The sequence below is a fragment of the Falco cherrug genome, chromosome 5 (genome assembly GCF_023634085.1).
Source record: "Falco cherrug isolate bFalChe1 chromosome 5, bFalChe1.pri, whole genome shotgun sequence".
Classification (NCBI taxonomy): Eukaryota; Metazoa; Chordata; class Aves; order Falconiformes; family Falconidae; genus Falco; species Falco cherrug.
Window position 1 is genome coordinate 24,378,960 of NC_073701.1, and position 24,462 is coordinate 24,403,421.

At 37.3% G+C, this 24,462-nt stretch overlaps 1 protein-coding gene across 11 annotated transcripts in view; it reads right to left on the bottom strand.

The window, feature by feature from the left end:
- ERC1 (ELKS/RAB6-interacting/CAST family member 1) overlaps positions 1–24,462 on the bottom strand; it is a 304,473-nt gene that overhangs the window by 163,383 nt on the left and 116,628 nt on the right. For all 11 annotated transcript variants that reach the window (XM_055711657.1, XM_055711655.1, XM_055711653.1 and 8 more), the window contains 4 exons: positions 22,035–22,172; positions 20,667–20,807; positions 19,441–19,581; positions 6,160–6,353 (listed from right to left, as the gene is read on the bottom strand). In XM_055711657.1, the coding sequence (XP_055567632.1) occupies positions 6,160–6,353; positions 19,441–19,581; positions 20,667–20,807; positions 22,035–22,172 (614 nt within the window). The remainder of the gene's footprint in view (positions 1–6,159; positions 6,354–19,440; positions 19,582–20,666; positions 20,808–22,034; positions 22,173–24,462) is intronic.

Below are 24,462 nucleotides of genomic sequence, written 5' to 3' on the forward strand. Positions count from 1 at the left end.
TTTATCTGGTGCTCTCTACAGATGGATTTGTAATTACTGGCAGTGTCTCTCTCTCTTGTCTTTTCTTAGATGTTGGTTTCAAAAGTGATTAGTGAGTCTGAGTGTTGATCTTCAGGCACTTTAACAACGGTTGAACGTCAGAGGGCAGACACTGGCCTTCTAAAAATCTGCGCACTTTCAAATGTCTGAAGTTAAGCACCTGTAAGTAAAGGTGCCTGTATCTTATATTCTTATCTATTTAGACCAGTAATGTTGATATAAAATGTGTTATTTTTCCTCTGTGAAACTTGATGTGAGTCTTCAGTTGTAATGTTCATTTTGTATGAAGATAAAGCAAGACTGAGAAGAAAGAAATTTCTCCTTAAATTTCCTAGCTTAGTGCTTCTGAGATGAAGCTGGACTAACTACAGGCCTGGCCACTTCTTTCCATTACAAAACCTGGTTCTCAGTTATTTGCCAAATGTTAACAAATTGTGCTGAAATTTTTAATGACAGGTGTCAGTCTCACCCAGGATTTTTTGGGGACAATTTCAACTACATCTTTCACACACCAAAGGCAGCATTCTTGTGGAAAAAAATTGTTCATATGATTAAAGACTGTATCACTTTACTGTGATACATAGGCTCATGTAAGATGTGAATTAAAATTACGTGACAATCTTCATTTTGTAATGTCCTATATTTTGAGTGATTAAGCTTAGAATCTTAATATTCACTTAAGCTATGGATTTTTGAGGGAAGTGGATGAGAAACACAACAACAAATTCCACCTTTCAGTAAGACCATGCAATCACGAGATAAATATATTTGATTTCCTTTTATGATTTATGGTACAAAAATGAATCAAAGTATTTTCAAGTAATATTGAATTACTTCAGGTTTTCCTATGCCTGAATCAGAGTTCAACTAATTTTTGCAGGACTTCAACGAGTTATGACAATACGGAATTACAGTCATACCACCTCGAGAGGTTAACTTTAATGGTGATGATTATGACTTCATAAACACCTTTTGTTCTCTAACTTGACAACGTCCCTTTTACTTTAAATTACTTATATGCCCCAATGTGGTTCTTGTTTAGAAATTCTCTAAAAAAATTATTTAAAACTTCACAGAAACAACCAACTTGAAAACCAAAGACCACTATTATAAGATATGAGTAGTGGTTTGAAAATACATATTTCCACTTCAAATTGTTGATGTAAGCTGAGGGCATAATTTACTAGTATAGTTTCCTTTACACTATTCTAGGAAACCATAAAGTTGATGGAATGTGCAGTTAATTTCTCTATGCATCCATCCTTCACAGACCACTACACAAACACACCACTGTCTTAAAGACATACAGAGTAAGATGCTTCCTTCTACTGCCTGTATTTTTTCAGCACTCCTTTGAGATCACCCTATGTTTTTTAATCTTTTATTTTTATTTACTGTTGAGAAGAAATATTTGAGATAGGAGTGTACCTTTTAGCTGCTACACATAGAAAGTCTGAAGGTTTCTTCTTGCAAAGGGAATCCTTGAAGTCTTTCTAGAAAAACTCCCTAAAATTTCTTTCTTAAAATCATCATGATTTCCAGCTGTCCTTAAAAGGACTGCTGGTATTCCAAAACTGAGTACTGTCTTCCTTTGTTCCCACATCAAAGTCAAGCTTTCTTCAGGAAAAAAATGGTATGTCCTTACAAGGACTACCTATCATATATAGTGAGCATGCTAAATTGAAGTCAAGTCTGTAACTGGAACCAGGACTTTCATATATATTCACTCTGTGCTTACTTCTGAGGCAACATACATGTACATATTTACTGCCACCTCTCCAGTACAAAGTCGGTTCTTATTTGCAGAACATATACACACAAATACGTCTGTGTGTAAACTACTCATCTGAAGGCTGTGATGGCCATGTCCCAGATGGTTAGTATTATTTATCTTTTCTTTTTTATTTTTTTCTTTTTCTTATTACAGGATAATAATCACAATAAAACTCAAGAATAAGTCAATGCTGATCTCTATCAATGACACATTTTAGAGCACTTGAGTTTTAGTTGGTTCAGGCAGAATTGATAGCAGAGATTAGAATCAAAGGTAACACACAGCAAGATAATTAGAATAAAAAGCAACAGCTTCTGACTAGTTTAAATCAGGGAGAACAGCAGCAAACCTCCTCTGGGCTGTGGTCATAACCATTGTGACATGAATTGAACAGAGACTGTTTGAGCTTGTAGTTGACATAACTAGTTCCTGTTTGACCTAAGAAAAAAAGCGTAATTGCAGCAGACCCAAACAGCAGCAGCAGCAGCCGGGCAGCCAGCAGTGACATTCCATCCCATAGGAAACAGAAGCCTTATAGAGCACTCACTTTCCCAGGAAGTCCCACACAAACCCCCCTACGTGTTGTGGTGCAGGGACCGACACCTGGTAGGGAGGGTGCAATTTGCGGGAGGCGTGCTTTCTGAGAAAAGGCATAGTCAAAAAAAACCCCGCACGTACAAAACAAAACAACTCGTGGAGCCAGGACGTTAAGAGTATTAATGGAAAGGAAAAGCAAGGAAGGAAACAAAACACAAAATGAAAAGTTACACAGAGACAGGAGGTTATGGAATGGCAATACAAAAAGCAAACAGTTAGTTATAAAGAAAGTGAATAACCAGACAGCTACAAAACCCTCTACACCGCCACAATCCAGGGACAGAAACAAAACTTATAGGGCTGTTCACCCACAGAAGAAACGCAGACTTATGGCCCACCTTCCTGTAAGAAAAAGCAAAATCCTGCCCACAGAGAATATAAATTAATGAGCTTGTAATTTTCATCTCATGTTGACTCTAGAATATTTTTTGAATTTTTGCATAGCATGCACCATATCTAACACACTGGGTTTTGTTATCTTTCCTCCCGTTCACAGCTGAAAAAAATGCCCCCCACCCAGTAATCGCAGCAGTTACTGAAGAGTGTGTGTTTCCCTCTTTAATCTGAGCTAAAGGCAGCTTTGCCATCATTGAAAAGGTTTAAGAGAACAGTTTTCTGCTTTTCATCTTCCTCTCCTCCTACCTTTTCTCTTTCTCTATTCCCCTATACATACCTCTCTAACAGGTGACTCATCTGTTCTATAGATGAAACAGCGTTACTATTTCTCTTCTCCTGATGAGGTATGGTCTAGCTGTCACATATAACTAGCATAAGGGAAAACTCCAAGGAGAGACTCTCTCTCTTGAAAAATCATGGGGTTTTAGTACAGTTATTCCCTGAATATGACTTTTTTCTTCTCATCTTGCTCTGCATTGATTTCCTGATAGGCAGAGCAATATTCACTTTCTTGCTTGCTGACAAATGCTTCTGCAAACACTACGGTTCTTCAAGTACAGCAGAGTTTGAACAGCTGTAGAAGCACTAGAAGTAAAGACAATTTCTAGCTTGCTCTGCATGGGCCACAGTTTAGGAGCGGCTTTTCCATGGTAAAATTATCTATTCTTTTCAGGAAACAAGACTCAGGCTCCAAAACATCCATGCAACATGTTTCGATATATTAGTTCAGCCATGAAAGAATACTTTACAAACAGGTGTAGCAGATAAAACCAGGACCAACCTATACATTTAATAGCCATGTTAAAATTTCTGCTTTCTGTAAATTCTCACAAGGAGGAAGCAAGTTTCTGGAGAACAGGGGTTTGGGGGAGCAGTTGAAAACTAAGGCCAAATTTCAAAAATTATTTAGAAAAAGAGAACGACTAGTCAAAACCTCACTACAAAGTATCTGAAACTTTGTGTCTTTTTCTCCAGCACTGTGATTATATTTCAGTTCCACCTGAAAACTCATTATTTCAGGTGTTGATACTTTGCTAATTCACCACACTAACAGTATGCATCTTATGTCTCTACATCTTGAAGACCTTTTCCATTACCACTTACAGTAGTTAGAGAATATGAATATTCTTATTTTTCCCCCTGTGATTTACACAGTTGCTGTGTAAACACATAATAAAAAAAAGCTGTCTTTTCTTTGACATAGCTGAAACACCTATTCTAATTACTAGAAGTAAAGGATGACATATTCTATGCTATCTCAGTACTGGCAGAAAAGGTGACAGCTTAAAAAGAGAAGAGGATCACTAATTTTTTATAAGAGCAAAGATCAGGTGGTAAGAAGGAATGGATAACGCTGAACAGTCAAAGTATCCACCAAATTGTTACAGAATGATGTCCAGTTATTTGAGGCTTTTATGCTTTCATTGGTACAGTAAGAGTTTGGTCTGTGACTGAAAAAGCGAGAAACTACCACTGTAACAAGAAAACCAATAACTCCTTTGCAGATCTCTAGAACAGTATCTTTTCAAAGAAAAAGTTCCTTTCTAACTCTTTGAAGATTGGGTGCCAATGCTTTTATCTATAAAAGAGAAGGAAGACCATCTCCATTTCTCCTTTTTATTAGTCTTGCTTTGTAGACTATAAACTCCTTTGATTATGGGACACTTGTATATGTTGATTGACAGTGCAAGTCCCAATCTTGATTAGAGTTTGAATGCTAATGTAATAAAAAAACCCTGACTTGCATTAAGAGCGTGCATAAGAAAATTCTCCTCCTGATATTCCAATCTCCTCTAGGAATCAAGCTGAGGAATGATGAATATTTCTGCCTTATTTTCCTGAACAGTAATTACTTATGCCCATGAAAAAAATTAAGGCACTATGAACATATTTCTTCCCCCTACCTTGCTTCTAATAGAAGCTTGCTGCTTACAGCCTGATCCTTAGTCAACCTGCTTGCCTTAAGATGATGACATGCTGAACTCATGCCTGAGATGGGCACCTCTAAGGGCTGAAGAATATCACACAGACAAATATGACTTCTAACTGCTATCTAGCTTTTTCACATCTATTCCTAGCGCACCTAACTCTATCAACCTATTGCCTAAATGTTCTGCTGAATACATCATGTATCAATGGGCTGAGTTATATCACTTAGAAAAAAGGGAAGACAGTTAAAAAGAACATATCATCACTTTTGAGAGTTCAAGCTTACACCACAAGTATAGATAATTCTAGTTAAAGACGACAACAACTTAAAGAAAAATAACAGGATGCTGTTTACAATCACAAAGAGAGAAGAAACCCAGCTGACAAGTCGGACTGTTTCAGAGCTCTATCATTTCAAGAAAACAAGAACGGACTTCTTAGAAAAAAGTTTTTCAAATCAGAGGGACTCATAATTTGACTACCATCAAGCGAATGAACAATAACCACTGCCATCATGCAGAACCTGAAATGCTGTCTACTCAGTTGCCCTAATCTTCCTGACACTAAAAGACAGTAAATGCAGAGAAGTTAAATAAGACAGAAATCAGAAAGTCTATTCTGGCACAAGGCAAATGGGAATAATCAAATTTCCATTTTGCTGTTCCATGTTAGTGATTCTTTATTGTTAACAGTAAACAAAATAACCCCAAGACAGGTGTTACTGCCTAGAAACTCCTTTTGGCCTCACCCACCCTCTTGTTAAAGTGCGAAAATGACAGAAACCAGATTCTGTTTGAGGTCTTTCTCGAGATCTGTTTGTCATTGCGATACAAATGTCATGGAATAATAATAAATTATAATTTTTGTTTGGGGTATTAAAGTCTAGAAAAAATATCTGGGCACCTTGGCTCCAACACAAACATGGGAAATACTGAAAAGCACTGAATCACATTTTGTTTATACAAAAGCAAATCTGTTCATTTGGCTTCACATGAGCCAAAGTTTACTCATGTCCCTACAGTACAAAGAGTTTCAATGCCACTTGTCAGAAGAACCTAAGTAACTAGTATCACAAGCTCTTAAAAGTAATTTTCCTTAATTGTTTTTTGGAGAGCCATGCCTGAGGAATTTATTAAATCAAAAGAACAAATTGTTCTCCAAACACACCACAGTGTCAGCAACTTTTCCTACCATCTCCATTCCCTTACAGCTCTACCTACCCTTCTAACTCTGTCAGCCCTATTTTTGAGCAGCCAGGAGACAGACATCTTTTTGTGTACAATCTACCAAATAAAGGACTGAAAGTAGAAAAACTCTAGGAGACTTTCCCAAAATAGACACTCTAAAGCTTTTAGGAAAAATGGACTGTTACCTCTAACTTTCATAACTCTTTTGCTCCTCCAGTAACTTTATACCATTCTCACCTTTCCAGTTCTGCTATCTTCTTATCTTTATCATTCTTCTCATTTTCCATCTCTTTCAAGATTTCCAGAAGACGATCCACTTCAGCTTGAGCCTTGCTAGATTCTTCCCGATACCGTGTTACCTCCCTTTCCAGTTGCTGCATACGATCACTCAGTTCTGGGCTAGCCCTAGCCTCCAGGGTTGCCTCATGAGCCTGTAAAAAAAAGGTTCAAGAAAAAACACTTCATTCACACATAGGCATTTTACAGATACTGCGATGACTGCAAGATGTATTTCAAAATGGCAAGATTAATTATTACACAGAAATAAATATACAGTGCATAGGCTACTTTTAAGTATGAGGAAATATTTTCTAGGAAAAGAAAAATCCAGAAACAGATTTGTTTAATTCAGTCTAAAAAAAATTTAAGTGATTTTTTGATCTGAAACAGAATCAACAGAAGGCAGTAGTAAAAATATGAAAAAAGTTTAAATTCTTTGAAAGGAAAGAAAAAGAAAAGTAAGGGTGAGTGGGTACACACTTCATAAAACAGTGATATGACTGCAGAATTAATTATCTGAGGTATTTTTAGCTTAGATAATCTAGAAAAACAAATCAAAGGTTAATAGCCTTCCATAACTACATCAGTATGCAAAATGTCAGATTTGCACAGATGGTGCAGATATACTGAAACCCTTGCTAGGTACCTGAGCCGTATAGACTAGGACTAGTATGATTATGGCTACCTACTGAAATTATCTTTGCCTAGCTCTCTAGGAAATGCAATTTTTCTAAATCGGGCTATGGGAACAAAGAGCATCAGAGGACTGAGGATTAAATGACCTCAACAAAATTGGGTTTTGGTTTTTTTTTTTCTTAAATGGCTTGGTTTGTTATAAAAATCACTAAACTACTAGTAAAACTCATCCAGCAGTTCCCAAGCATATTAAATACAAAGGAAAGGCATTAAACAAGCAGACTAAAGGCTCTTTCCATTCTCCCCTTCTGCTCTGCTCTTGGATCTTGAACTGCTATTTGATAACAATTAAAGTTTTTTCAGAATTGCTCAAATTTGCTTCAGTGAATAGCCAGTTTGGTAGAGCTATTTTGATGACCAAGATTGCCTGCAAAATCAAGGCCCTTCTCTGAGGCAAACATATAACAGAAAATGTCTATGGACTTTCTTCCCCGTGTGCAGCTGCGGAAAGTTGTTTTACAAGCTGCCAATGCTCTGCTCCAGAGCACAGTAAGTCCAAATCCAACAGTACAGGACTCTCTTGCTTTTAAAGGTAATTGGACAGAACTGCAGCAGCATAAAACTCAGGGTTAGAAGTTGCTGCTTCCAAAGAACCAAACAGCAAAAGTACACTTGGCTAAATCTGCGTAGTTATTCAGTAAAATAAGACTGGAGGAAAATATCTGTTCATTGACCCCAACATTTTTGCTTTCGAGTCTCTTGTTTTTAATTAGCTCTGTTAAAGCCAAGGCCCCATTCTATTGAAGTCCAGGAGAATCCTGGAAAAGAATATTCTAGGACTGAAGAACATCTTGATGCCTGTCTTTACTGGTTTATGACCTTGGAACAAATCTGGGTTTCCCAAACACTGGAATGCTTAATCTTCCAGGGCCTTGGCCCTGCACCTCCTGCCTGAGGGTCAATGCTAAACTGTTTTGGTTTCTTTTTTTTTAAAAAAAGCAGGAATTCCAGAAAGCTGGAAAACCTGCACAGTATTTTATCCTAGAACAAAATGCCTGGCAAACCGCAGGTCTCCCAGACAGATCTCAGCAGGAGTGGCCAACAACCATAGATCCTGGAAGAGCAGAATAATTTCCTGAGACAATGCATTTAGGAAGACTTAAAGGGCTCCCTACTGCCCAGTTGCTTTCAAGTAAACCCCCACCTGGTTCCAAGTGCACCCCTGGTAAGCCTGGAAGCTTCAAGAAGCCTTTTGGAGTTCAGGCTGTCAATGCTTCCAGATTCCTTCCTGCCTCACAAGCACTTCCAATTATAGACCCTTGGAAAGGGCTCCCTACAGCAAGTGGAAATCTAATGAACATGTTACCAAGATGATGCAGACTCCAGGAGGACATTGCAGCACTGAGACTGACAAGTGTGTCGGTTCCATGAACAGCCAGCTGCAAGCATCAGGGAACATACTTTGCTTTGGAAGGAGGGTGTTGGTGGGTGTTCCTGAAATGCCTTAGTGGGGTTTCCAGCCTGCAGGAAATCTGAAATACTTGATTTAATTTCCATTTCAACAATATCTAAATTTCAAACAAAACCTTCATTCTTCCCTCCTAAATACTGTTTTGCAGGAACTGGGAATACTGTTTTTGGGAGGCATCTATATATCTACTGGGGGGCATCCGTAAGTCTACTGGGGGCCACCTATATTCTCCTAAGAGACACTATGTATAGAGTTAAGTCTGGTTTTCACCAGACGCAGAGACTGAATTCTTCAGTACTGGATTTAGGTATGTTTCCAACATCTCAAATTGTTTAACAAATATTCCTCCAGGCTCTTCAGAGTAATCTAAAACACATAACTAGATAATCAAGAAACTGCTTAAAAAAACCATAGCTAGGCCGTTAGCCTGGATTACTAAACCCCCTAATTCAAAATAAGTTATAAAACCTAATGCAATTCTACTGTCCAGACAGTCCTGATTTATATTACTCTGTGCTAATAAAGGCATCTCCACAACAACCCATGAGACACTACTGAGAGGAGGAAATCAATATTTTTTTTCAGAAAATTAGCCAGCAAGTCAGCGTGTCTGGTTCTTATAGAACTAAAGGGCTATTTACATGACATAAATTATTAGTTAAGACACATAACACATGTTATTTGTACATAATGCACATAAGTATGGATACTTTCACCTAACACAAAGAGAATGTTACGTGATATGGTGTAAGCTGGAGACCACTTCCTGAGCTGTGAGTTACTGACTGAGTGACTTTGGTCCTTTTTGTGGGTTATGTACCAAGTAAGTGTTGCATGACCATATCTAAAATCCTACTGGATTCATTTACTGTGTAGGAGAGAAAACCAATGCATTTAGAGGTTTCCCACAAACTCAAACTCACATCAAGATCTGGAACAGATGAAATTGGCTACCTTCCTAATGCAACATTGTGCAAAATAATTCAGCAGTATTTTTTTTAACCGAAAAGAAAGTTAAACACAAATAATGAATTCCTATATTCACAGTAAAAAAACCACGTACAACTTCCCCCTCCCACCAAAGGTGCACAACATTCCAAAATAAGGCAGTAATTTCATTTTCAAAACAGAATCAACATATATTTAGACAAATGCACTAAGACAGTTTGTGCTGTATTAAGACACATTAAGAAGTGCATTTTGATAGATTCAACTTCCAGCTCTGTTTGAGACAGTATCCCTAAATCTGCAACCTCTTAATATAGTTAGAAAACAAATGTGAAAATGTACAAAAGTATGAGAAAAATTAAACAAATTGAAAAAGCAGTTTGCTTGGGGTGAAGGGAAGATTGCACTTTCTCCTCTGACAAAGGAGAAATAAGAAAAGGTAAGTCTATACAGGCCGCTGCGTTTACCTGATCCCAGGCTATTTTAAACCTCTTAACTGTTGCTACTGACCCTGTCATTAGCTCTCCATGTCTGTTCCAGTGTGGAGTCAAACAGGTGAATTTAAGCTACTTTCAAGAGCACAACGGAACTTGCATGTCTGATTCTGCATTGATCTGCCCAAGAAACACTGTCATACTTTAGCCAGAAAGCAGCACCTTCTTAAGCTATGTTTTTATTAGCAAAGCTCACCTGATCACTATTAATCCTTGCCAGTGTGAATTATAATTAAAAATCTAAGTGGTTCAGGACTAAGAATACTTCAAGCTTACTACTCTAGATATGCTCTCAAAGTTCTTAAGAGGGACTATAAACTAAGAAGTGGTTTAACAGCCTTCTGCTTTTCTGCTCTTAGCCATCATTTCCCATATGGAATGTAGTAAGTGATGGGGTGAGTGCTTCAGGTAACTGAAGAATAAAAGAAAGAGTGATTGTTCCTCAAATAAATGTGTTATAACTTCTATTGCTTCCACAGAAAATCAGCCGACAAAGCCAACTTCTTCAACTAAAACAAAGATGACTGATGTGTCACAGAAATAATGACTATTTACAGATGGGGAGGAGAGGAAGACAAAACACGCTAAAAATAATTTTCTAGGTTGATATTTCTCATCCCCAAAAAGGTTGTAATCTTACATAGCTTAAAGTGTGCCAGAGACAGGGAAGAAAACAATAGCACATATCTAATTTAAAAGTTCTAAAATTTAAATAAAAATTCCAAACATTATGACTAAGATTTCAAACAAATATTACTGAAAGATTAACTAAACCAAACAGCAAATAATTCACAGCAAACACTTTCTACTTTTACCTATGAATCGAGACAGTACATTCAGTTTAACATTTCACGTACAAACATTGCCAAGAACTTTTGACCACAAAGTAAAAGTTCCCAAGAATCCAAAATCCCATTTTAATCCACCCTCCTACCTCCAAGTGTGCCTCATGTCTCCTAAAAATAGTAAATGCAAACACAAATACAAAAATATATTATGACTATTTATTGCAAAATACACACACAGAACCATTTTCTTTATTTTTCCTATCAAGAAGGCAGCAATTCAGCTGACAAAACAAGTGTGCTGCCTTCTATCATGTCTTTATTAGTTTCAACAAAATTATAATTTGAAAAACGACCAGACTTGCTCCTCCTTTAGTTCTAATGCTCTAAACACCACGTAATGTAACACAGCTTTCAAAAAGGCTGTACTGGAAGTAAAAAGCTCAGTGAATTCACTGACATCCTATGTACCAGAAAACTCTGGTCTGTCACAAAGGTTTGTTTGTTATCTTATTACTGACAAAATCTTTTAAATGGTTGGTCTCTGTTAATGTGACTGTAAATTTTTAACACTGAATAAGCAAGTATTTGGTTGGAATAATTCCATAAAGAAGGCTGAATGTTTTAATAAGAGGAAGACGCTGTGAGACACCCCATTACTGAAAAAAGCAATCTCTTCAGAAAGATAGAAGTTCCCATAGTTGTTATTAAACATTAACAATTTGCTCTCTTTGGTATTTACACCAACACAAAAAGTGTACAAAGACGGAGGGAAATGCCCAGGTGACGGCTGTCTCTGTGAGCGTACTTCATCCCCCCTACCCATGCCTCCTCTGAACCAGGCTTTACTCACCTGACCGCAGGCTACTATTTTACAGAAACAGAGCTTCATTCAGTGAGCAGAAGGGATTCACTCAAGTAATGATCCTCCCATATTCAGTACTTTTTTTTCAAGTAATGATCCTCCCATATTCAGTACTTTTTTTTTTTTTTTTTTTTTTTGATATTCAGTGTATGGCTCTATGCCTTGTTTACTTTAAATTGCAAAATGACACTTGCGAATTATTTTTTTTCCATTTTTCTTTCTACCATGCTAATCATGACTGCAGGCTATTACTTGGAAAATAGTAACTAATCACTTCATAACACCACTAGTGGGAAATGAGGATGCATTATTGTACCTGTTGTGTAGATGAAAAACTGAGCTGCAAAAATATCCTGCCTTATTCACTCAACGCTCTCCTACTATTAAAAAAAAGTATTCTATCATCTAATTTCTCTACATGATTATCATCTTCCTTATATATCTCTGGCTCATTCTTGGGAGTATTTGTCACACAGTATTGAAGACAGCAAGAGTCTGGATACAGTAATTTAATCATAAAATGTTATAACAACTACCTCACAATGAAAAATGAGAAAGGCCCCACAACGTTGCATTGGCCACTTCCTATATTTTGGATATTTCATTTTTCAAAATGAATGGTACCTTAACAAGGTTTCTGGGAGGGGTAGAGTAGGTAACTTTAATTTTTTAGGTATAAGAAAATCAGGGAGAAAAAGCCTCCAACTTCCCATTGCGTAAGATGATGCTGACATTGTCATGAACCATCAATAGGAATAGAACTTTAAAAGCCACCACACAGCCTCTTGTACCTTATCCTGGATGTTGGCTATATATAACTGGGGAATAAAACACACAGTTTGTTCCCACATTTTGTATTTTCTGGCTTCAGAGATTCTCAGAAATTTTGCACGCTATTAAAGATTTATTAGAGAATATGCTCTCCTGGACACAAATTCTCCTGCCTATTTGCACCAATTACAATCCTTTTGTACTTTTATCTTATTTCCTCAACCTTTTATCAACTTTATTTAAATAAATTCCATTCCTCCTATCCAGGCAGATGCCACTAATCTACCAGTTCTTCATTCTTTCCCTACCGCTTTTGTTCAGGTTTGGGGGATTTTTCTGCACAGTTACTTCTATCCAACCCCACCTGTACTTCCAGGTCTTCTGCTCATACGCAACCCCCTCCCAATACCATGTCGTCCCTGAGTCCCAGGTTCAGTACAATTTTCCTGGTAATCCAAGGTACTCATTCCCTCAGCAAAATCCTATCTTTTTCCCCTCCCAATGGCTAGCTTTCAGCTGCCAATCCTAACAGATTTTCTGACCTGATTTGCTCTGCACACCGAGACGCCAGTTCTTGCTTCTGCTGTATTTGTATCAAGCAGCTGCTCGGAATTAGCACGGTATTTGGTGAGTAGCCTACTTAGTGTCACTGCCACCAGCTCAGATGACCAGACCTAGAAGAGGCTGTGGCAATGGAGAGAGACAATGGGGAGGTCTTCCTCTCTCTTCAGGATGGGGTATAACCAGTGCAGCTGAAATCTGTGGGCCATTTCATTGCTAAATCTATCCTTCTACGGAGCATGTACAAACAGACATTACAAAATGCATTGAACCTTTAACTAATTTAGAAAGATTTAAAAAGGGGCATCAAAAATATCTGGTACAAGGACAAAATCCTTTAATAAAAAAATCACTAGTGTTAAAAAAAGGTTGAAACCAATGTATCTCTATATTTTGTTCTTGAAAACAGTGAGCTGCTATGGCTGACAGCTTCTTTCAAAAACACACAAATCCAAATAAAATCTGAGACTGAATCAAACAACGTAAAAAAGTCTGCTAAAAGATTTAAAAATTTTCTCAAAACCATAAACAATTGATAAAGAATATACTTTATAGGATGCATTAAACAAGTTTAGTAGTAGACTGTACCTGTGTAATCTACGGGTTAGGAGGCTGGCAGATTATTTTAAAGTGGAGGAATGTATAAATTTACCAAAAAAGTCTTGAATCTGCTTTTCATACCTGAACAAACAAAACCTTTTTGGAAAAAGTATTTTTTGCTGTGAAACAGTAAATAATGAAATCCTTCAAATGTCACGTTCACTAATAAATAAAATTATGGGGTTTTTTTCCTAGTGTTTGTGCACCAAATACCTTAGAATATTTATTAATGACTGTTTTTACACATAATAAGTAATTCAAAAGGCAGTGTAGGAGTTTTTTATGCCCTAGTTGACTATTCATTGTTACTTCTGATAGTCTTAACAAAGTACTTTTCCGTATTACATACCATAAATATTTTCCTAAAACTAGCTCCATCAATGCACTGTATTATCTGTTCTATTAAAATAATTTCTAATACAGCCTCTCACAAAACCCGAACTATTAAAAGCACCAGCAATTCTCTGACTTTCAGACAATGATAGTCAGGATAGACAGCTACATTTACCCTGAACATTGTCAAGAGTAACACAGACATCAGCCTCTGAAAGTTTCGTAACACTTTTTTTTATGCACACAGTCACAAAAGAAATGTCTCATGAAAATCACCTTGGGTTATATAATTTTCGGTGTCAAGATATTATTATACAAACACCCCCTAAAAGGAGTGCTCTTTGACATCAAACAGAAGGTTGGTAATAGGATCCAAAATTAAACTGATACAGTACCAGTGAGCTTCATGGTTACACACGTTTTTAGGCAATCTTTTACTTGCTATAACTTTATTATTTCTAATTCATGTACATGGTGTTACAGAATACTTTCATGCAAGATGCTTGATTTGCATGGAAATTCTACATTCTTGCCCTGAAAACGCATAGACAATGGAGGCAAAAGAAAAGCTACAGGACACTTCAAGCAACTGCAGGAAAGGGAAACAAAACATTGGCACAATATTAAGCTGTCCAAACAAAAATGAAGTTAGACCAACACAGCCAAAAAGTAAAAGCAGCTTAGAAGGCTTTTTTGAGCAGGACTAGCCAGACGTACCATACATAGCATTTTGCTTGTATCCATACTATCCATATCCACTACTAAAGTAACTCACCAATATACTCTGTTGGCCCAAACATAAAAGCACAGGTGAATACACATGCAACACAGAAAATTAAATGGAGTTGGCAATAGCCTCTGATGTGCCAGGGAACTTACTGGCTTGGATGGATGAGTCAATAAAACTTCAGAGTGCTAAAGGGAGAAAGAAAATAGGAAAAAATGGGGAAAATTGGGGATAGGAACAGTGTGAAAGAGAAAAAGAAAAGATGCAACAAGAAAAGAATTTAAAATAACAGCTGCAACATTAATTTACTAAGACAACAGAATCTTAATTTGTGGTTTTAGCATGTGCTACTAACCAGCTTTTGAAACATAAGAAACATGGAGTTACCCTTGTGCACATTCCAAACTTGATCTTGATTTCTCAGTTTACCAGTTTTGTCCCATCCTCAAATACTTAACCTAATCTTGTGTTTGGGTTTACAGATGAGTTGTACAGGTTGAGAAAGACTTTAATTTCTAGTCCTTCACTTATATCAGTTCCAAGACAGCTATATGGTTTAGAAAACTAATTCTGTAACTGACACCACTTGAACGCTGAACATAGTTGCTGGCTTTTTACTTTCACAGGACATCCTTTTTTCCCTGGTAGCTTTTTTCTTTCCAACTTGCTACACTGAGTACACCATTTATTGTCCCTTCGTTGAAAATCATCGGCTGAGAACAAAAAATAGTATTTCTATCTTATATATCAATATAATCAGTAATTTTCAGTTGTGACAGGAAATTCATGATCACAAAAATAAAAAGCACCAGAGCCTGTATTAGACTAGCCAAGCTAAATCTTGAGGAACACAGAATTTGGGTTAACACTTCATTCAGTCTTTTTTCCCTGTCTTTTGAAAGACACTATCCTCCTGAACTTGAAGAAAGAACACCACAGCCGAAAAAAACCCGACCATCCTCTGAGTGAGCCTGTTGAATCTAGAGGTATTTTCCTGGCAGGGAATCACTGCTAACATTCTCTGATGAAAAGTTCCTAGAACTCACCAAGGGGAACTTTGTTAACATATGGGTTTGGACTCTTTCTTTGCTCTAAACCTGATCTCTTTCAAATAAGGAAAATATCTACAGGGAGAAAAACTATGCACTGGAAATGAAGACAGACAAAAATCTGCTCATCTTTGCTGGAACAAATTCTAATATGAGTTGGTCACTCCCACATTAGAAAAACAAAAGGAAACAAAGCATACTGGCTGGGAAACATAAGACAGAAAAGGCTAGGAAAAGAGCATCCTGAAAAAAAAACAAAACTAGACAAAAACTTTTTCACTGTAAAACTATTACATTAAAATAGATGTTGGAAAAATGAGTTTCCTAAGGAAAAAACCACCAGCCACACAGCATAAAACCACTTCACAGAAGAACAGGGAGACACCTCCTCTGTGTGATTTCTCTCTAATGATTCCATCTCAGCAAAAAAGGAGACTATTTGTGGCAGGACACCAGAAAATGTAAACTCAACAGGGATTTATGGCTTGCTTTCAGTATTCAGAATCTCCCATACTATCTCCTGCTGGCAGCAGGCTCACAATTGAGCACAGAATTAGAATATTAAGCACACAGATCTGTGTAATGGTATTGTTATTAAAAAAAAAATCCCAAATACGAAAAACCCTGCAGTTTTATTCACTAGAACAGGCATCAATATAAAATAGTCATTAGAAAGAAGAGGTATAATAACAATGAGAAGTGAACACCTTGAGTCAGAAACTGGATACTGCTTACATGGAAAGAAAAACAATACCAGCAACTTTTCAGCACCCCTGCACTCCACTTGGTTAATAATATTTCAGTTTAGTGTAGTTAAAACCCTTTTACTGAAAAAGTGTAAAGTTGCACTGTTCATGTTTTCTCCAAGGCTCACTTTTTAGAGATTAGCAAGAGTTTTTTCCAAGGGCTGGCCAAATCTCTTTTATGAAATGGCTTCACAGTAGCCCAATTCAGTCTCTGTCAGCTTCTTAACTTCTAAGGGTAATAGATTAACTGAAACTGCTCAAACTGTTCCGTGGAAGTAAGTGACAAGGAAAACAAGATTCATGTTAGACACATCTCTGTTCAAACTGTAAGGGAAACAGCCTAAAAGCAAAAGCATTTGCTGTTAAGAGCTACACAAGAGTCCTTCCTGTATGTGCCTTATGCAAAAGAGCACTAAGATGATGTAATAAAACTCAACATAATAAACCTCTAAACTAAATGTTCTTATGTAGCCATTCGTTTTAAGGATAATTGCGATGGTTATTTGCAATGGTTAACAACGCAGATGTGTAAAACTGAGTTTTTAGAAGCTTTACATTGGAGCTGAATTATCTGTCATAACTGTTTCAGGGATGACAAGGAACTAATACACCTTGACAATGTCAAACTGCCTGAATAAGTATCTACAATGCATTTTAAAAATGCAATTTTCTACTTCTCTGCAAGCAACAAAAAAAAGTGGCTAATTAAAAGCAGCTAGAAAAAAAGGTTATTAAAGAAATATCTAAACTTACTCATAAGCGTAAAACATTCAAGTCACTGTAACTGCATTTTCTGCAGTATCTAAGAGTAATTGTGACTTGGTTCTAGAAAGCAAGTAAGATCAGTGATAGAAGTAGGCTCTTCCGTACAGCTTGAGGAAAGCAAATGCACAGTTAATTACATGAAAGCCTACCTTGGTCCTAGAGCTTCAATTGATTCCTTTACAAAAAGCCACTGTAGACCGACTTCTTATCACCAAAAAATATCTTTCCATTTAATTTGAATTTTCCCTTGAATAAGAGAATGCAGTAGCCCGGCATGACACAGCATTTAAAAAAGGAACAAGATATTGATGATTTTGTCTCAGTAGGCCTTGAGAGTACTTTAGGGTCTCTGCACAGGAAACAAACGTCCAAATACCCTAGAAAGCGGTAATGCCTGAAGCACAGGAGCAGATATCCACAGTATTATGGAAGGGCTTTCTAGTGCACATACGTAATGACAGACTATCAATTTTCTTTGCTTGTAGAACTGAGACCATCTTGACTGAATGATTTAGGTAGCTTCTTTGTATGGGAAGATGTAAATCTATTTGTATTTAACATACAATATTCATTATTTTTCTCAGAACCAAATTAAGAATAGTTATTTGTCCCATAGCTGTCCTGTACAATTAACAGTGCTCATTACATTTGAGCTATTTTTCCATTTTACCCATCAGGAAAAGGATCACGGGAGAATGTGATCAATCACCCTCTTAAACAATTTCCTGAAAAAAAAGAGATTAGATTATAAAAGTATATGGTCTTATGAACTGGTTCAGTGTCCTTATGTAATTTTCCTGGATACCAGCTATTAAGCACCATTCTCTCTAAAATGGAATGAGCAGACGTAGGCCTAAAGGATTTATAATGAAGAGTTGTCATCACAGTGCAAATTAACTGCACGTTCATCTTTTAGCTAGCAGTGCTCCACTAGATTTTGGTCACCCTCCACACCTGCTTCTACTACTGATATGCTCACTGATAGTGAGGAAAGCAATCTCAGGAGAAGCAGTGAAAAGCAGTACATTTACAAATGCTAAATATACAGACACGTTCCCTAATTAATTGAATTTCCACAACTGGTTTTTCATAACTGAACTATTTTTTCTGTGCTCTCCCAGTTAGTTCCTTTTTTCTTTTTTCCTTGAGGTAATTGTAACACTGCTCTCCAGTGCAGCTGTCTACCTACAAACTTGTAACTATCATCCAATTGCTGCAACAACCTCTGGCAAATCTCAGCTACAATATATTCCTCATTACCAGCAACACACTGAACAAAGGGTGAAACTGCAGTTCATGACAGAGAATTCAAACGAAAGGGTCCTTCAGGCCTTCTGAAATACTCACCCACTATACGACACACTGAAATCTGCCTGTGAGACCAAATAAATGTGCACAACTATCTTTCCTTGCTATTGTGCTTTGTTGATGCTGAATAACAGAACTCTTTATTTTGTGTAACAGAGTTAAAAAGAAGGGCAAACATGTCTACATATGCAATATGAGGTTTCACTTACACAGAGTTCTCCGGTGCATTAACATCCACCTTGCACCCACACGACAGAAATCCTAAACAGGTCTTAACTGATGACTCAAAATTTGATCTCACATTTAGTTGAGGAACTATGATGGAGTTGCAAGCTACAGCATGGGCACTCCTCCTTTTCCTGGACAGATGTGAAAAAACAGCTAGAACTCCATAATCCAAGACTTAAATTTCTTTAAAAAAACGGGCTGCCTTTCGTCTTGTTCTAATTTTATAAATAGAAGTGTTATCACTATTTCAGTTAGTGTGTTTTGCACTTCTTCATCACCAGCTCTTTTAAAAGCTAATCAATGCTCCTTTAAACAGTGCAGTATGTATGCTACTCACAGCTAAAATAAAGAATGCTTGAAATGCAAACATAACCCAAAGATTCTGTTCAAATTAATTAGCTTGCTTGTAATAGAATATTATTCTTCCGAACAGTAAACTCCTACCAATGTATCGGCTGTGACTGGCAATGAGATTAAAACAAATGATCGCACACTTCACTAGTGATATATTCTTCAAAATTTTTTTTATGCATTCCTATGGGCCGAGCTAATTATGCAACTGAATTTATCACGTTAACACCTACAAAGCATTGATACTTGAAATGTTTAGCCATTAATTTTTTAGCTGTTACACCAGTTTAAGGGCACAATTGCTGCTATGAACTGTACCGAGGCAGACTAAATCTTTAATTCCTAGTACCTATTAAAAAAAGAAAATTCAACAGCACTGTTATTACATGTAAATTAAGTCCAAAATTAGCACCAGTGTCTGAAAGTTATTTTCTCATGGGCTTCGCTTGTAATATGGTTTGCATGGAAACAATTTCAGAGTGCTTGCTGAAAAGCAATTCACAGAATTCGAACTTAAGACCCAACGTTTTCTGTGTAGACATGGCTAATTTGTCTATCACTGAATGTTTACACCACATGTATAAATATGAAATCAGATTACCTTCTTCAATTGAGTTTCCATCTTCAAACATTCTTCCTTTTTCTGTTCCAATGCAATTTCCAGTGTCTTGAGTCTTGAATCTTTCTTCAGTCCTGATGAAGCTAAGGATGAAGCATGTTCCTTCAGATCCAGCAAGGATGACTAAAATAAAAGATGTGAAATAACTACCAAGTAAATACTCTTTATGTGCAATAGGTAGTTTCTTTTTGTCTTTATTTTCCTCCTATCCCTTCACACCATGTTCAGGATCCATCTTAGAATAACATCAGGATGTTTATGTTATTGATTTAAGACAGCTTGATTTAATTCAGGTTTTCAAGATCAAAATAAAACCTTGTCTAAATTAATTTTAAAATCATTTTTAAAGCTGGAGGAGTCTGTAAACTGGAACTTGTGCTCCAGTGACAGTCATGTTTAAGAAAAATTGGTTTTAAGTAAAATCCTGTTTAAAAACTGTAAGTGGTTAGCAGATTTGGCCACTGTATCTGAAACTGAGTGTGTTCAAAGCTTTTCTGTATACAGTTGATTCGTGCTACCTATCTCTAAGGCATCTCAACTTCTTGTTTTCCAAACCACTTTTTGTTGTTTTTTTTCCTGTCAAATGTGTGTTGACTTCCATGTAGACAAAATCTTAGCACTTCCTGGGTGCATATTCTTCAAATTGTTTTACTTTGAGTGATTTTTGAAAAAAGACTGTAAGTAGACTTGAATGTTATAATTCCTAAAGAAGAACAGAGACCCTTTATATTTCTCTAATATAATTATGTTAATTAGTCTAGCCAACTGGACCAACTCAATTATCAAAAAAGGACTCTTCAGAGTCAAAAGAACTAGCTGTAGTGTTTGCAAAAAGGAATAAACATTATCTACATGCTTTTGGCACCCACAGCTTTGATCAAACTCTGTCCTCTCCTCCATGTATTTAGACAGGAAGCCTATTCTCTGCCTTCAGTTGTCTATAAGCATAGCTCCAGAAAATGCTGTCATTGACCATCAGTCATTCACTACTAATACAATTAACTGCTGCAAATAAGGGGACTGCGTGCTAACCATGAAAAGATGGTTCTGAAACAATTTATGCTTTGAAAAATTCTCAAAGAATCTATTTTACTAAATAAACTTGTTGAAGGACCATTACCATAAAGGAACAGTTTTCTTCATCTCAAACGTAACACATACAACAAACAATTCATACATAACATAACAGATTCATTCTGATGGTCAACCTCTTTCTCTGTGAGATCTCCTTGTAAAATGCTGACTTTCTCTTTCAGATCCTTGATGTCTTTTTTGTAGTTGTCGATCTCTTCCTGTTTTTCTCGTTCGTCTCTGTCACGTTGCTCCTTTAGGCGCTCGATGGTCCTTTCCTGACAAAAGAAAGCACTCAGTGAAGAAAATGCCTCTTAGTTCAAATTCTGACACTTCTTATCGCAATGCTTCTTACAGTAGACAAGGAGGAGTAGTGTTGGATACTGCCATTTTCTTTTCTTCATGGCTGTAAAACAGATCCTCAAGAAGGAGGAAACCTGAGAAATCTATGGATTCATTGCTAAGAACTACCAGGCTTTCTGTATCTCTGAAAGTTCACAGCACTGTTACAACGCAACACAATGTAACCGGTTCTGATAGTCAAAATCAGCTTGGACCAGGATAGGTTACATACTGCTGCCTTACTTTAAGGATTTAGATTCCTAAATCTTATTGTTCTAAAATGTACAGTTAGGTCTGTGGTCCTTCAGAGAGGAAGGCGTGTAGTGCGTATATGACACCAGGGTTGATATACAGTAAGAAAAGCCAACAAAACAATTTTTTAGTACACCAGGTATCAATGGAGCATCAGTTATCTTGGAAGCTGGAGGGATACAAGCGAACTCCCCAACCTCATAGCTTGACATTTATATAACCTGACAGAGTGAAGGAGCTGGTTCTCTGGGAATCAAGGAAAAATATATAGTAATTCCAAAAAGTTGCCCCACTGAATCAGAACAGATAAGGCTGCTCCCTCAGTCAACTATGTCCTGAGAACTAGGCAAACATAAAAAAAATATGCTCGTTATCAGGGTAACTATTCATTTTGATTCAATATTGGGAAGTAAAATTTCATTTCACACTGAAAAACTTTAAAACTCAATTTCTTATTAAAATATCTCAGCAAAGAAGATGAAACAAGATATTAGCAGACTTTAAGAAAAAAGAAAAAGAACCAAAAAAGGGGGGGGGGGGGGGAAGTAGAAGAATCCACAGCTGAAAAGGTGTTCCACAGTCGTACCAAATGCACCAGGAAAGAGACGCCAACGTGAGAACAGCGATTTCCTTGGCGCAAGACGCGGGTGACAGCGCGTGGCTGAGCGGTGCCCTCACGCCCCGCCCCCCCCCCGCCCCGGCCGGCAGCGGTGCGACCCGCAGCGCCCTCTAGCGATCCGCGCCCCGGCTGCAGCCGCGCTCCCCGTCGCTCAGCGGCAAGGGCTGCACTGCGGCACAGCGGCGGAGGGGCCTGGGCACAGAGGCCAGGAAACACACGGGAAAGCCGACTTGAGAGCGGTTATTAGCAAAAGGACCTTCCGAAGGAAGGGGCTTAGGCTTTCCATACTCACTTTTTCTGCAAGTGCTTCTTCCAGCGTGGTCAAGGCAGTGTCAGTATTTGTGGTGTCAGCTTGCAAGGATTTCACTCGATCCTTTAAGCTGCTCATCTGCTTCTCCTTATCTCTTAACTGTTCTTGAAGATTTTCAATCTGAAAGAGGAGTAAACTTTAAGACAGCAGCAAGCAAAACCGTTCAAAATCATCTTAGAAGTATATTAAACTTTTAAAAATATTCTTACAGCAAAGTAAGCAGGCAAAGGTCAAGTTCCTATAATCCTACATCACAACATCAAGCAACTCAACTATCAAATATTAACAAAAAATCAGCAACATTCCCAATAACCGGGAAAGAAGTCAGACAAGAAAGTCTAAATAACATTTACAAGAACAACATAAAGGGCATTATTCCCAATTTCTGAGAATGTTGGGCACTGTGTGACTGAAGCATGATCAATGTATCAGCAACATGAAAGGAAAAAAGCTGAGAAAAACATTACTGCATATGTAAACCAAAAAAGGCACTTGATAATTGAGAAGCTGTTATTACTTCTTCAAAGTATTATTTTAAGTATTTCCTGTGGTACTATATTCTTTACTGTACTGGCATGTAGTTTTTTCATCTTACATAGTGGCTTGCTATATGATGGACTAACACAAAGCACTATTCCCTAGGCAGAAAACGTATCAGCCTTATTTTCTGCGGGTGCAGAATTCAATCATTTTATGATTTCTGAATATATCTTCTGACAGACTGAGATGACCTAATGCTAAACCCATTTTATGCATACATACACATCACAAGAAACAGACACATTAATATGATAACCTGTCGAAAACAAATTTATCAGCACAGGATTAAACTGGGTACAGACTTCTCAGGTGCCTCCTTTTTGCTTTTGCTGCTGACAAGTTCTTCTTGCATCAGCAAATGTACATCATGAACTGGTGAATGACATGTGGCATGTAAGGTACCTATCTCCAAAACACTGGTAGCAAAATATTCTTTCAAAGACATTTGTAAGAAATAATGCAACCAGACAACCCTGTAGTTGACAGGCTCCCAGATAAGCGATTAATGGGAGGGTCAGTCTATTATCTAACTTGAAATTCAGACAAAGTATGTAAAGATCTATAACAAAAACCAAGAAAAAAAATCTGAAAAAAGAGAACGTTACAAACACTTAACAAGAGATGGCCTTGGAAGAAGGGACAGACACCATGAATACCTCAAGCTAAGAAATAACAAGATGAGCTCAAGGAGAACCAAATGGTTAATGAGATCAAACAGAAAATTACTTGAACTGTGTGTGAACTATCCTAATTATCATACTAAAAGATCCACCCTTGACTAAAGAAAGCCCCCTACTGACAAAGCCCATTCTCCACAGAATACGCTTGGTGAAAAGAAAGAATATTATACCTCTAAATGGAGAGGAGGCCCATAAAAACCAATGAGAATTCAGTGTGACTAAACATAACTGTAAACAATTGTTCAAAGCGTATAAAATGTTTTATCATGTGTTAAGAGGTAAGCTAGCTCTGGGGATTTACCACCTAACACCCACCTCTGCGCAAACATGCAATAAATGAGCTCGCTGCTGTATGTGAGATTGACCCTGTGCACACCAGGTAACCAACTCCACCCGTGAGACACCCACCCCAAAGGCCATCTACTCCAGTACTTAGTAAACTCAGTAACTAACCTTTTGGCTTCACCTGTTGAGCAACAGTTTACAGCTCCTTGGTTAGTGGAAACACAGCAACTATCCCCAGGTTTTACTCTTCAACCCCCGAAAAACTGAGTTGCTGTGATTACAGAGCAAACGGCTATTACAACACGTCCACTACTACTTTGCTATCTCTAATAAAATTACATCTGGAACACAGTTTTAGAAAATGGTCTAGATCTGTAATGATAAATGCAAAAAATTTTGCAGGAGGCTAACCATTTAGTCACAAATAATGGCAGATGTGTTGAAAGTGGAAGCTAGGAAGAACAACCTAATTCAGGGAAACCCTTACGAATGTTCCTCTGCAACCCAGGGCCACAGGAGTCCTCTGGTATTAGATTCTTCATACCAGTTTTTGTTATTTCTCTTACGCAAACACATGTAGACTTATGATCCAGCTTTGTACACAATCTATGTATTACTGACAGCAGAAGAACTATGTATGTTTTGTTGTTGTTTACGGAATGGACTGAAATCGGTTTTGGTTTCTCTTTGACATTTGTTTCTATTAGAAAGAAGCATTAGGCCTCCAACATGCTCAAAATTTAAATTTGGGCACAACACAAATGACACTACAAAACAAATTTTAACGAGCATAAACCCCCATAACCAGTGATATATTGCGTGAGTCAGAAATAACTGTAAGAACTGAAAATTCCTTCTTTATACACTCATCTCTATTATTTCATGCCTCATTAGCATACACTTGT